The following is a 14,487-nucleotide window of genomic DNA, read 5'->3' as shown; positions in this document are numbered from 1 at the left end:
AATATGTTTTTAAAATAGTTTGTATTTCCTTAGTGTTGGTAGTGATCTCTCTCATTCATGATTTTACTAATTTGAGTCTTCTCTCTCTTCTTTTTAATAAGGCTGGCTAATGGTTTATCTATCTTATTAATTCTTTCAAAGAACCAACTCCTGGTTTTGTTGATCTGTTCCACAGTTCTTCTGGTCTCGATTTCGTTGAATTCTGCTCGAATCTTTATTAACTTTCTTCTTCTGCTGGGCATCGGGTCGATTTGCTGCTTCTTCTCTAGCTCCTTTATGTGTAAGGTTAGCTTTTGTATTTGAGTTCTTTCCAGTTTTTGAATGGATGCTTGTATTGCGATGTATTTCCCCCTTAGGACTGCTTTATTTGCATCCCAAAGATTTTGAACGGTTGTATCTTCATTCCCATTAGTTTCCATGAATCTTTTAAATTCTTCCTTAATTTCCTGGTTGACCCTTTCATCTTTTAGCAGGATGGTCCTTAACCTCCACGTGTTTGAGGTCCTTCCAAACTTCTTGTTGTGATTTAGTTCTAATTTCAAGGCGTTATGGTCTGAGAATATGCAGGTGAGGATCCCAATCTTTTGGTATCGGTTCAGACCCGATTTGTGACCCCGTATGTGGCCTATTCTGGGGAAAGTTCCATGTGCACTTGAGAAGAATGTGTATTGAGTTGAGTTTGGATGTAAAGTTCTGTAGATATCTGTGAAATCCATCTGGTCCAGTGTATCATTTAAAGCTCTCGTTTCTTTAGATATGTTGTGCTTAGAAGACCTATCTAATATAGAAAGAGCTAGATTGAAGTCACCAAGTATAAGTGTATTATTGTCTAAGTATTTCTTCACTTTGGTTATTAATTTATTTAAATATTTGGGAGCTCCCACATTTGGGGCATATATATTGAGGATTGTTAAGTCCTCTTGTTGGATAGATCCTTTAAGTATGATATAGTGTCCCTCTTCATCTCTCACTACAGTCTTCGGGGTAAATTTTAGTTTATCTCATATAAGGATGGCTAACCCTGCTTTCTTTTGAGGACCATTTGAATGGTAAATGGGTCTCCAACATTTTATTTTCAGGCTGTAGGTGTCCTTCTGTCTAAAATGAGTGTCTTGTAGACAGCAAATAGATGGGTCCTGCTTTTTTATCCAGTCTGACACCCTGCAACTTTTGATGGGGTCATTAAGCCCGTTCACGTTCAGAGTTACTATTGAAAGATATGAGTTTAGTGTCATCATGATATCTATTCAGTCCTTGTTTTTGTGGATTGTTCCACTGAACTTCTTCTTAAAGGGGAATTTTAAGAGTCCCCCTTAAAATTTCTTGCAGAGCTGGTTTGGAGGTTACATATTCTTTCAGTTCCTGCCTGTCTTGAAAGCTCTTTATCTCTCCTTCCATTTTGAATGAGAGCCTTGCTGGATAAAAAGTATTCTTGGTTGCATGTTCTTCTCATTTAGGACCCTGAATATATCCTGCCAGCCCTTTCTGGCCTGCCAGGTCTCTGTGGAGAGGCCTGCTGTTATCCTAATATTCCTCCCCATAAATGTCAGGGATTTCTTGCCTCTTGCTGCTTTAAGGATCTTCTCTTTATCTTTGGAATTTGCAAGCTTCACTATTAGATGCCGAGGTGTTGAACGGTTTTTATTGATTTTAGGGGGGAATCTCTCTATTTCCTGGATCTGAATGCCTGTTTCCCTTTGCAGGTTAGGAAAGTTTTCAGCCATGATTTGTTCAAATACATATTCTGGCCCTCTGGCCCTTTCAGTGCCCTCGGGAACCCCAATTAAACGTAGGTTTTTCTTCCTCAGGCTGTTGTTTATGTCCCTTAATCTATCCTCGTGGTCTTTTGTTTGTCTCTTTTTTCCTCAGTTTCCCTCTTTGCCATCAACTTGTCTTCTATGTCACTCACTCGTTCTTCCACATCCTTAACCCTGGTCATTAGGACTTGTAGTTTGGATTGCATCTCATTCAATTGATTTTTAATTTCTGCCTGATTAGATCTAAATTCTGCAGTCATAAGGTCTCTTGAGTCCTTTATGCTTTTTTCTAGAGCCACCAGTAGCTGTATAATAGTGCTTCTGAATTAGCTTTCTGACATTGAATTGTAATCCAGATTTTGTAACTCTGTGGGAGAGAGGACTGTTTCTGATTCTTTTCTTTGAGGTGAGGTTTTCCTTCTAGTCATTTTGCTCAGTGCAGAGTGGCCAAAAACAAGTTGTATTGGGAAAAGGAGAAAAAGAGAGGAGAGAAAGAAGGAAAGAAAAGAGAAAAAGAAAAAAGAAAAAAGGAAGAAAAAAAGATAAAAAGAGAAGAAAAAGAGAAAGAAAAAGAAAGAAAGGGAAAAAAAAGGGGTGGGGGATGCAAACAGAAATCAAAAAGCCAAAAAAAAAAAAAGAAAAAAAAGAAAGAAAGAAAGAAAGAAGAAAGAAAGAAAGAAAGAGAAGAAAGAAAGAAAGAAAGAAAGAAAGAAACCACGGGGGAGTATCTTCTGATTCTGTAGACTTTAAGTCCCTTGACTTCCCCTGGAACTGGTCTGTCCAGCTGGTCTTCTGGGGGAGGGGCCTGCTGTGCTGATTTTCAGATGTTAGCACTTGGGGGAGCTGCTCTGCCCCTGCCTGGTGCAGGGCTCAGTGGGGGTTGTTTACCCCGTGAGGCCCCAGGAGGAACAACCGCAGTGGCGGGGCCAGCTCTGGAGCCCTGGAGTCAGCCCCCGCAGTAACTACAGAGCTCTCAGCCTGCAGGGCCTGGAGGCTCCGGGGCGGGGCCGCTGATGTGCTCGGCTCGGGGCAGGAGCGTCCTTGCTGTCCTGGGCCCTCCCGGCCTCTGCCTGTCCCGGGGGGAGGCCGGATCCTGGGCTGTGTCCCGGCGCCCTGTGCTCCGGGGCCTGCGCTGTTGGATTTGCACTCCCGCCCCGCAGCCCCCTCCGCGGAGCCGCCACCCGAGCCCCTCCGAGCTGCTCCGGGTCCCGCTGTGCACGCTGCAGTATTTTAGGGAGCTCAGCCGCGGGATGAGGCGCACTCTCCCCGGGGCGCAGGTGTCTGTTAGTGTCCCCGGGAGCCCGAGGGCATCCCCGCCCTCCCGGGTCCTGCTCTAACTCCCTGCGGGCCCCTTTCCGCCCGGGAAGGTTGGTGCAGCTCCTGCTCCTCCGGGACGGGGCTCTCCTGTCCTGGGGACACTCGCCCCGGCCTCAGCCCGGCTCCTCGCGGGGCCCCTCCCCCTCGGAGGCCTTTTGTTTCTTTATTTCTTTTTTTCCCTTCTTCCTACCTTGATAGAAGCGCGAACTCTTCTCACTGTAGCATTCCAGCTGATCTCTCTTTAAATCTCAGGCCGAATGCGTAGATTTTCAGGATGGTTTGAAGGTTATCTAGGTAATTTGATGGGGACAGGTGATTTGGGGACCCTGCTCTTCTGCCATCTTGCCCCTCCCCTCTAATGTCAATGTTCTTTATCAGATTAGGGAAACCTGCTTCTAGTTTTCTGAGAGATGAGGTATTAAATTTTATAAAATGCTTTTCTACATCTATTATAATAATAACAGATTTTTTTGTCTCTATTTTTTTCTAAAATGTAAATCAACCTTTATTAATTACTAAAATAAATTCCAATTGGTCATGATGTATATCCTTTCTGTATATTCCTAGATTTCATTTTCCCTGGTGTTATATAAGGTTGCTATTCACCTTGTTTATTCCTGGAAAAGCAGGAAAAGTGAGTTTGAGTTTTCTGTATGTTCACACAACACACTCTATTTATGCTCAACTGTATCTAGCCTGTATCTAGATGATAAGATAAGACTTTGGGTTCCTTTCAAACAGCAAATGAGGTGAAAGAAAGAAGAAAGTTTAAAACTGTATATTAGGAGACACACAAAGATTTAATCTCATAGCATCTTTATTCCCTTTGCATGGTCCTCAAGGTATATGCTCCCAAAAGTTGCTCTAATGACAGGATAATAGTGAAATGCTAACTATATTTTTCACTTATTTCATTCATTAGCATGCTCTCAATCTTAACTGGATCAGCCAGCTTCTTACATATGATACGCAGTTTGGTAGTGCATTCTGTATAGTAAACATGTGTTATGTCCATATATCCACAATACATGCTATCATTTACATCATTTGTGTTTCTTATAAACCTGAAAGAGAAAATAAAGAATTACACTTGGCAAGTCAAACATTTGAAACACATCCATAGGAAAAAAGATTTACCAATATATCATTGCTCCTGGGTCTGTATTATCTAAAATACATTTTAATTATTATTTGGAATATCAAGAGTGCCCAAGTTACTTATATTTATCAACAAATATGCAGTATCAAACACTGCCTTACTTAATCTGCCTTTTCCATTTTTTTTTACATCTGGACTACTTGCTGTCCTTTACTTCCAGATGTACCATCTCCCTTCCTCAATACTTAATATGATTTAGAATAATACAATTCTATTAAATCCCCCACTCTGGCTTCTCTGGTAAATCTTCAACACCGTCTCTTCAAATATTTTTCATAATCACCCAAGTCAGGAATTAACGTATGATATCTTCAGTTCAACATCATCTCCAAGTAACATTTCCCTCTAACCATTTTTCAGGGATTTTATTCTGAAGTTCTTGAATAATTATGAGCTCCTAATACAAGATTACTGAGCAGGGACTATGCATCGAAGGCAAACTTGTAAATTGAAAATATTATCCTTTGGTAAAAATATAGTTTATTAAATACTTTGGTCAATAAATAATGATCATTAATAAAAATGGTTATCAATTAATTTTTCAAAAGCGAAATTTCCTATTTGAAGTGACATGATACAGATGTCATTGATCATAGCCCCTTTTGAGAAACACATCCCAAAATACATTAAGAAAAAAAAAAGGAAATACATTGCCTACACATATATAACTCTATATTATATACCTATCTAATGTATTATATATATACATATATATTATTATGTACTTTTTATTTAGGTATTATTTCTTAACAATTTGAAATATATGATGTTTTCTATTCCACTATAGATTACCTCCCCATTAGCAATAATTACAAATAAGCACATGGAAATTCTATTTTTTCAAAACAAGATTCCATCTGTACTCTCCTCTGATGCACACACTGCCTTCATCTCTAGTCCCTTTACTCCAAATGAGATCTTTAAAATATACTTTCTTCTGTCCTCCATTTGTACACATATATTGTCCCCTGCTCTGTCCCATCATTGTAAACTGCCAAAGACAGAACTGCCTTGTCTTTCTGACCCATATTCTCAGGTCTACTATTTGTCTGAAGGAAAATGCAAACATAACAATAAAAACTTGTATTTGCTTCTCACCCACTGTGGGGAGTGTCCAGGAATCTCAGGGTTTAGATTTAGCGTGGCTGGACCCCAACGCAACTGCCCTGTGTTCACTCCTGCTTAATGTGCCCTCAAAGAACAAATAAGTATGAATTCATGGGCATGTTGAGGCTCTGGTTTCTTTCTTTAGTCTGATCCTGTCTGCTTCTCAAATTTAAAGGCTTATAAAATGCAAATGGAATTTCAGCATGATTTTTATGTACTCCTTGACTGTCCCCTCTCCTCCTATTTCAAGTAGAACAAATATAGCATATGAATCTATTCATAATGATATATTTATAACCAGATTTCCTAATATATTACAAAACAAATTATTCTTTACATACCATCTATGCAATATAACATGCCCATGTTCATTTTGTTCCCTTTACTAGAAATGTTCTAGTCTATTTATAAATTTTTCATTAAAAATGGGCATTTCAAGGGACACCTGGGTGGCTCAGTGGTTAAGCATCTGCCTTTGGACAAGGGTGTGATCCCAGGGTCTGGGATCGAGTCTCACATCCAGCTTCTTGCCGGGAAACTGCTTCTCCCTCTGCCTATGTCTTTCTCTCTCTCTCTTTCTCTCTTTGTGTCTCTCATGAATACATAAATAAATCTTAAAAAAATAAATTCCTTAATGACTTGTCAAGATAATGAGAATATTTGTGGTAATTTTTTGCATTATTACACACTTTAAAGAAGGCTGAGTTAAGAGAAAAGAGTTATTTGAGGGTGCGATTTCAATTGAAGCTATTTTTAGTTCTAAGCTACAATGCTCCTGGTGAAAACACTGTACTCAAACTAACTATAAAAATTGAAAAAGAACAAAAACTTACCAGTTGGAGGAGATAATCGTTTCATCCAGTTTCTGGTCATCTCTGTCATACTTGGGAGATAATCCCAGCCAGTAATTACGTAACCTCTTGGATTTTATAAATTCCTACAAGAAATAGAGATGTTTAAAAAAATAATTGTTTACCTCCCACAAAAATACTAATTGTCTCCCATTTCTGTACATTACCTCACAACATAATTTCTTACAAATTACTGTTTTAAAGTAACATTTTTGACATTACACTACTGCTTTTCTTTTACATTGTACTGCCATTAGAAAAAAAAAAATCTAGGGGATCCCTGGGTGGCTCAGCAGTTTAGTACCTGCCTTCGGCCCAGGGCATGATCCTGGAGTCCCAGGATCGAGTCCCGCATTGGGCTCCCTGCATGAAGCCTGCTTTTCCCTCTGCCTGTGTCTCTGCCTCTCTCTCTCTCTCTGTCTCATGAATAAATAAATAAAATCTTTTAAAAAAATCTAAACAAAGTGCTCCTTACTGTAAGATTTCTTCTGACAGTTATTTATCAGTTACTGTTTCACAAGGGAAAGTATCTACCATTCCATGCATTACTTTAACTTAAGGTCAATGAAGGTCACAAACTTCAAGATTCACGTATCCAGTAGAAGTTAGTCCAGGAGCAAAAGATGTGGTTAATTAATATAAACACAAGTTAATAGAAACAGAAGAAGTAGGAGAAAAAAACCTATCCAAGTCAAATGAGAAGTGGTTATAAAGTAGAATTTAGATCCAGTCCAGAATTTTAGAGCCAAAGTTCTTTTTTCCTCATATTCCAGACATTTTTTGAGTGACTAACTAAGATGGATCAGTTGAGAATGATTAGATGAGGATGATATTATGGTTTGATTTCCCCCACAGCTGTAAAGGATGATAGAGATTGTTACAGTAGGGAAGCTGACACTTTTGGGAAAATGAATTTTTTCCTTAAATAATATGTGAATACTATCTGAGAAATCAGAAGTGCTGAAGAATAAGTAAAATATGGGGATTCTATTTAGATACTAGAAAAAAGAAAATAAATACATAAGTACATAAATAAATCTTCCAGAGAACTCACTCTTCCTGGGACCCAGGGAGTCAGTATAATATATCTGCTTAACACTTGCCTTTGACATCCCATCTTAATTCTACTTCTTCATACATATTTTATCCATCCTATCCTCTTATTCTAGTGTATGCTAGCTTTTTCTCTTAGGAAAAAAAAAGACAAAATGTAGCAACAGAGATTCTTCTCTTATCTAGATTTTACAGAATTGGTAACCCTCAGGAATGATCTCCTGATCAGCTGTTTTTAGATAAATTCTCAGAAATTATGTTCTGAGAGTTGATCCTAACATTTCATTTTGGAAATGTTCACAGACCCAAAGACTGGGCACTCCATATCTCCCCATCTGTCTGGCCTCTGAGATTTTGCTGATGTTAACATCCTAAGCTAAGGTTTTAGATGACACGTTGGCTATCCTACCCTGTAATAAATGTACTAAGTCTCAGCCACTTCATACTCTAACTAAATTAAGCCAGAATCATGTCTGGATTAGCGCAAATCTTCCCCAATATGTCTCATTCCTCTCTATTCTATGATGGGAAAAGTGGCTTCCTTCTTCACAGACAGAGATCCATGGGACCTTACCAATACGCTTTTATTCTTAATTGTCAACAGGCTGGCATTTTGAGCAGAACAGAACATGACACTCTCTTGCCATGTTTCATAACTGTTCTTTAGTATATAGCAGCTGTCCTCATGCCACATCCATGTCTTTGGACAAGGTTTACATTTGTGCTCTGGAAGAAGAACATGGTTTCATTTGGGTTGTCTTGATAATCTCCATTATTCTTATTATTCCCATTGTTCTCTATGTTAAATTAACCAAATTTACTTGTCTTTCTTCTTTTTTACATGAAAGATGAAGAAAATGCATCCTCAGTCCAAAACATAAAGAACACATTCCAAATTAAATGTTCATTGTATTCCAGCATATTTTCTTACCTCAAGAGTCCTGAAAAATGATTGATTAACTTATGTTTCTTTTTCATTTTTTATAATACTACATGGCAATAAAGGCTAATCACAAAAACATTGTGTAGTAAGAATCAACCCCACCAAAAAAAAAAAAAATCTTACAGCAGCCCTGCCTTCTCTAACTACAGCATTTCTTGCTGCCTGGCATTGAATATCTGGGGGAGTTCTCAAGAGCACCAAGAACAATTTTTAGTTATAATAGCTATAGAAACTGTTAGATATATTTAAAAAACAATTCCTCCTAACTCTAAAGGCAAAGCCTAACTCTTTCTTTTCTATTGATTCTCATCAAACATTGACTGAAATTTAAGAATAAGATCACCTATAAAGAAGAAAAGACTCTTTAAATCCTTTAAAAAGGATATAAAGAGGTGACTTATGATCTCCTCCCTATCTTCTGTTGACCTCAGTGCCCAAATAACAGTAGTGAATGTCAGATTAGAGAAACTGTATACTGTCTGATATTTTATTAACTAACTCTCAGCCTCTGATAATTTGGGGGTCTACAGGTATTATTACTTTTCCTGTTTTTCTTCTTACTGCAAGGAAATATCAGTGAGTCCTCTGTCAATCACATTTAATTCCTTTCTCCAAATAATGGCATCCTAGGGAAAAGCTGTTACCTATTGATGAAATGATTTTCAAGTGACTCCTAGGTTTTGTTCATTGTCTAATAAATAGCTTAGAGAGGAATGTAGGATTACCTGGTTCTCTTTTGTAGAGCTCATGACATAATTTGGTGGCTGTTACTTGCAGTGTGACAGATAGGTTCCTGATCATCTTGGAACTATTCATGTTACTCATTAGTTGTAGAGAAACATTTCTCTGAAGTTCTTCTTTGAAATTTTGTAGTTTATTCAATTTTCCCATTTCTATCTTCAAAGTTGTGTAAACTCCAGATTAAAAAAAAATAAATGATAAAAAAAACCTTCAACAACCCATCATCCTTGCTGCTGAACTAATATTACAAAATTAAAGGTCTAGGGAAGTAGTCCCTTCATGGGAGTGAGGGAAACTGACTACCGTGTTTAAGTATCTAGTTATCAATACCTTTTGGGGTTTTATCACCAATAATCATTTCTAAGCCTCAATTCAAAAATAAACTATCTTGTAAAACTCATGTAATTCTAGGTGTTAGCCCTTTCAATCAAAACATAGGTTAGTACATACATATGCTTCCTAAGACTCCTAGTCCAATCAGCAGCAGAAGGCATAGAAGAGCCAAGACTCTCTGACACCATCCATGGGAAGGAGCAGGTGGTGCTGTGAAAAGCAAAATTAGTAGACAGGCCTGGAAATGGTATACATCTTTATTCAAATCATTCATTCATCCATCCATCCATTCATTCATTTTACCTTTATTTCTTTCCTAACATGTCTCTGGTAAAGAAATGTGTTTTGCTAGAAACTCAAGGACATTTTAAAATTTCTAGAGAACACATAAAAAACATTTTATTCATGTTTTTGCATGCAAAAGTGATTCTCAATGGAGAAGCTGTTAATTGGTAGGCTGATTCAAGAAACAAAGAGGAAAAAATGGGCTTTAAAAAGAGAATTGAGAAAACCAATCAATCTGGATACAATATACAAATCTGGGGAAAATGGGTAGCTGGGAGCTAATAGGTCATTCAGAGTATTCCTTCTGTGAGTGGACAGTTGTGAATGACAAAGCAAATAATTTCAATTATGTATGTCCTTCTCCCCAGTGCTGAGAATTTTCTGGGAAACATAGATGATAGAGTGTCTTTTGTAATATCTCCATGTGTCCTCCCAACAGCCAGATCTTAGGCCAGATTGACTTCATTTTCTTATCAGGATTTCTTCATAGTTTTAGCAACAAACTTCTGTTGGTATTTCTTTTTTTGCCAAACACTAAAGCCCCAAAACAGATCATTCCCCTTTAAAAAAAAAAAGGAGGAATCGTAAACTTTATATTATAAATTAATCATTATTAAATCACCACCTGATTTAAATTATCATCATTTGCGTATGTGAATACTAGATGTTTCAAAAATATAATTCAAGAATAATGTGATAACCTTATTATACCTCTGGTCTTTATCCTACATCTCTTAGTTGCTGATGTAATAATATTGTGAAATATAGAAAGAATTGAAAGTGAAATGTAAAATGACTTCTAGCAATAGTTAATGGTGAAAGAACTAGATAGTCAAGGTCTTATTGAAGGTTAGAAGTGTGGCTTCAAGTACTATCTTTTGTAAGAAGTATATTCTCATTTATTTATGTATACAATTAGACTAAAGTTATGGGTTCAATATCTTCTATATACTACACATTATTCTGGGTGCTCACAATACAGAAGTGAGCAAGACATATAAGTTCCTGCTCTCATGAAGATACATTATAATTGTGAGAGAAAATAAATAGATAGATAATAGAGATGATAAATGATAGATAGATTAGATAGATGGATGATAAATAGATTATAGGGATCTCACATTGTGCTATGGTATACACAGCTTTAAGACAGTTATATTATGGAGAGCATGTAGTTTTGATCTTATGGCCAATGGGAATGTGCCTGCAAAATCAGTGGGAAGAACATTATAAGCAGCAAGAGTATCTAGTTAAGGAAACCTAATCTGGGAAAGATCCTTACCTATTTGAAAAATAGAAAAAAAATTCAATGGCTAAAAAACTGTGGCCAAGGCAAGAAATGATGTTCGAGGAGGTAAAAAATGCAGGAGACAGATCACCTACAGGCTTTGTTAAACCAGAGGGGATTGGACTTCTTTTGGAAAACCAATGGAAGGCTTTAATGAAGACAGGAAAATAATTGAGGTTTTTTTTTTAAGATTTTACTTTATATGGACAATGAATTAATTATAGAGTAGCAATGTTGGAAGCGGGGAAAATAGCAAGAAAACTACAGTAGCATGCCATGTGAGAGAGAATAGTAGTTTGTTTTACTAAGATTAGATAATGTGACCACCCATGAATTGATTAAAAATACATTTTGAAGTTAGAATCTATAATACAAATTTATGAAATGTTTATGAGAGATCTTTTACTTGATAAGGGGGTGGATAATAAGTATGCACACTTATAGGAAGTATAGCATAGTGATTTTTTAAAAAAAAGCAAAATTATTCCTGGGGCTAATATGTCTGAGCTTGAATGCTGGATCTACTGCTTATCATGTCAGATATTGGACAAATCATTTGCATCTCTGTATCTTAGTTTTTGCATGCTAAAATAGAATGCCATAAAATATCAGAGATTAAGTGATTTAATATTGGTAATACAGTTAGAACATTGATGGCCTATAGCAAACACCTGGTGATTGTATTAAATATGAATTTATATTTATATCTAGTGAAATGAGGATGATTGGGGAAAGGAAACAGTTTTAGAGGAAAAAAATTTTAAATACAAAACTTTGGGGTACAATGTGGTTTTGAATGTTATATCTTCCAATATTTCTTTGTCTCTTTTCTTTCTTCAGGCCTCTATGTGTCTTTTCATTTAACTTAAACTCCAAAAGAAATAGGAGAAATTGGGGGGTAATATATACTTGACTTGGTAGAAAATCAAATGACATTTTTAGAGGTCTCTCTGTCTCTCTTTTTGTCTCTCATCTCTGTTTCACACACATATACTTCATTTCTTTCTTTTCTTTTTTTTACTTTTCTTCTTCCTCCCTTCTTCCTTCCCTCCCTCTTTCTTTCTTCCTTTTTCTTTCTTTCTTTCTTCTTTCTTTCTTTCTTTCTTTCTTTCTTTCTTTCCTTTCTTCTTTCTTTCTTTCTTCTTTCTCTTTTCTTTCTTTTCTTTCTTTCTTTCTTTCTTTCTTCTTTCTTTCTTTCTTTCTTTCTTTCTTTCTTTCTTTCTTTCTCTTTCTTCTTTCCCCTATATCTAGGCTCAACATATGGGAATTATGGTGCATGTATGTATCTAAGTATTTTGTAACCTCCAATAAACATTATTTTTTGCATTTCTAAGTAATAAGTCAGATTTTGGAAATATTAATCCCATTATATGACTGCAAGAATCACTTTAAAATAAATTATCATGCTATTAAGTTCTTCTCAACAGTTTAACCAAAGCAGTCACTTCTTAAATACCATACTTAAGATAAGCAAATTTAGTTCAAAATATATCTCATACCTAGGGAAACTGAATTAATTAAAGATTTATTAAAAAGAGCTATATTCCCATTCAACTATAATATTCCCTGAGTTATTTAGAATTTTCTAATTATTCAAAGCATGAATAGACCTAACAGCAAGCTAAGGAGAAGTGATATAATCTGATTTATGTAAGTAAATGAATAACATGTCTGGACACCTGGATGGCTCAGCTGTTCAGCAACTGCCTTCAGCTCAGGGCATGATCCCTGGGTCCGGGATCGAGTCCTGCATCAGGCTCTCTTCAAGGAGCCTGCTTCTGCCTCTCTCTCTATGTCTCTCATGAATAAATAGATAAAATCTTTAAAAACTCCTTTAAAAAATAGCAATAAATAAATGAATAATATGTCTAACAGTGTAGTAACATGCTCATTCACAAAATTCCAATTTATAGGTCTGAATACTACCGTCTCACTCTTTTATCTCTAGTTATAGTTTAATGTTGAAATAAAATTCCTCACTGTTTAGTTTTAAGTTCAGATTCTTCCACTTAGTCATACATGGCTACAAAGGATCACTTAGTATCTTTTTATGAATAAAATTTGATTTGTTTGATGGTAGTGATCAAACTGGAGCAGCTTAAAAGTAACAGAACTTTAATTCCTTCTAATATTCCTTTCAGAAAAATATTCTCAAACTTATTTATTATTGTCATTCTTCTTGAGATTCCCTCATTTTGATTTGTGGTCCCCAGAACTGAAAAGTGTGGCCAATTTTAAATATTAGGGAAATATATAATGGGACTAAATGAATAAATAAAAAATGAGCAGTGAAATTCTGGCCGATAAAAAAACATTTTGTGAGTATATTTCTCATCTTTATCTATCTTTAATTTAAACCTCATGAAATAATCATTAAACATGTTAGCCTTTTCAAAATGGCACATGTATTCACTAAATTATGGCTGCAAGCTCATAATTAAATATGCCTTGTTATCTCCATTTTATAGATGAGAACACAGACTTCAAAAGGTCAAATGATGGACTTAAATGTCCAATGGACATCCAATAGTTTCCAAAACCTCTCCTCCATAATTCTGATGGGTCAATAGAGAGTCTTTCCCAATCCACAGACATGCATGTGACACTCAAGCACCCCATGTACTCCCTGAAGCCACTGTTGCTTTCCTGTAAAACAGAGATGCTCATTTCTACCTAATGAGGATAGGATAGTGCCTATCACATAGGAAGAAAGATGAGAGCCAGTTTTACCATTATATTTGTGAGTAGCATTTTCTTATAAAAAAGAAGCACTTACAAAACCATGACTTTCCCCCTTGTTTTACAGGGGAAAAAATGTTTCATAATCCAATAAAATCAAGCCATTATCCTATCCTAATTATCTTGAGTATGGCATTACAGCATAGAAACATTGTAAAAGGTTGAGTATTCAATGCACTAATTAGCACCTTTATTTTTTTTAATTAGCACCTTTAGTAAAAAAAAAAAATCAACCCTTTATAATTATTTTGTGCATTAGTAATTTTGGTAAAAATGGGAAGCTCAACCTACAACACATCCAAAGCTCAAAATCTTACCTTTTGTCCCAACTGTGTCAAACTCGTGGATATTTTCCCCTTTACTGGAGTCCTGAAATTTTAGATCTGCATAAGTAACTTCTTCAGACATTGATGGCTATGAAAAGATAGCCCAACAAACTATTAAAAAAAAAAAGATGAAGGTGAACCAACAAAGTTGAATGTTAAACAATAATTATGATTTTAAACTTCTGTTTATAAACCAAAGCTTAAGTTTATAAGCTTTAACTTCTCTTTTCACTGTCCCAATCCTGTGTGTATACAAAGGAGCTACAGCCTATCAGAGGCCTCAGACATAGTTGCAAGAGTGAAAGTCGTTCTTCCTCTTATACCTGTTCCTTTTTCTCATTTCTCTATATCTGCCAACTACAGAAATAGTTTTAAAAATTGTCTTGGATATTACTAGTGCCATGTAAGGGGGCACAGATCACTAGAGACATGTGCAGATATAACATAGAATTTATTGGAGAAAAACCTTCAAGCAGAGAAAGAACAGAAGAACACAGTCCTCAAACACTCAATGATTCTACAGCAATGGCCCGGTGCAGATGTTTTGTATGTGTCATGGCAAAGGTTGTAACAGAGATGATTTGCTTT

At 36.2% G+C, this 14,487-nt stretch overlaps 1 protein-coding gene across 1 annotated transcript; it reads right to left on the bottom strand.

Moving 5' to 3' along the window:
• Nucleotides 1–3,873: 3,873 nt before the first annotated feature.
• CLEC12A (C-type lectin domain family 12 member A) lies at nt 3,874–14,097 on the bottom strand. The gene is made up of 6 exons (XM_055336796.1): nt 13,891–14,097; nt 9,379–9,471; nt 8,913–9,101; nt 7,819–7,970; nt 6,174–6,277; nt 3,874–4,138 (listed from the first exon to the last, which is right to left on the bottom strand). The coding sequence occupies exons 1-6, from the start codon at nt 13,979–13,981 to the stop codon at nt 3,964–3,966; spliced, it is 804 nt and encodes a 267-aa protein (XP_055192771.1). The 5' UTR covers nt 13,982–14,097; the 3' UTR covers nt 3,874–3,963.
• Between the last annotated feature and the right edge of the window lie 390 nt (nt 14,098–14,487).

This window comes from Nyctereutes procyonoides, unplaced genomic scaffold, assembly GCF_905146905.1.
Source record: "Nyctereutes procyonoides isolate TBG_1078 unplaced genomic scaffold, NYPRO_anot_genome, whole genome shotgun sequence".
NCBI lineage: Eukaryota > Metazoa > Chordata > Mammalia > Carnivora > Canidae > Nyctereutes > Nyctereutes procyonoides.
Note: the sequence above shows the minus strand (reverse complement) of the source record. Positions and strands in the feature narration are given on the sequence as shown.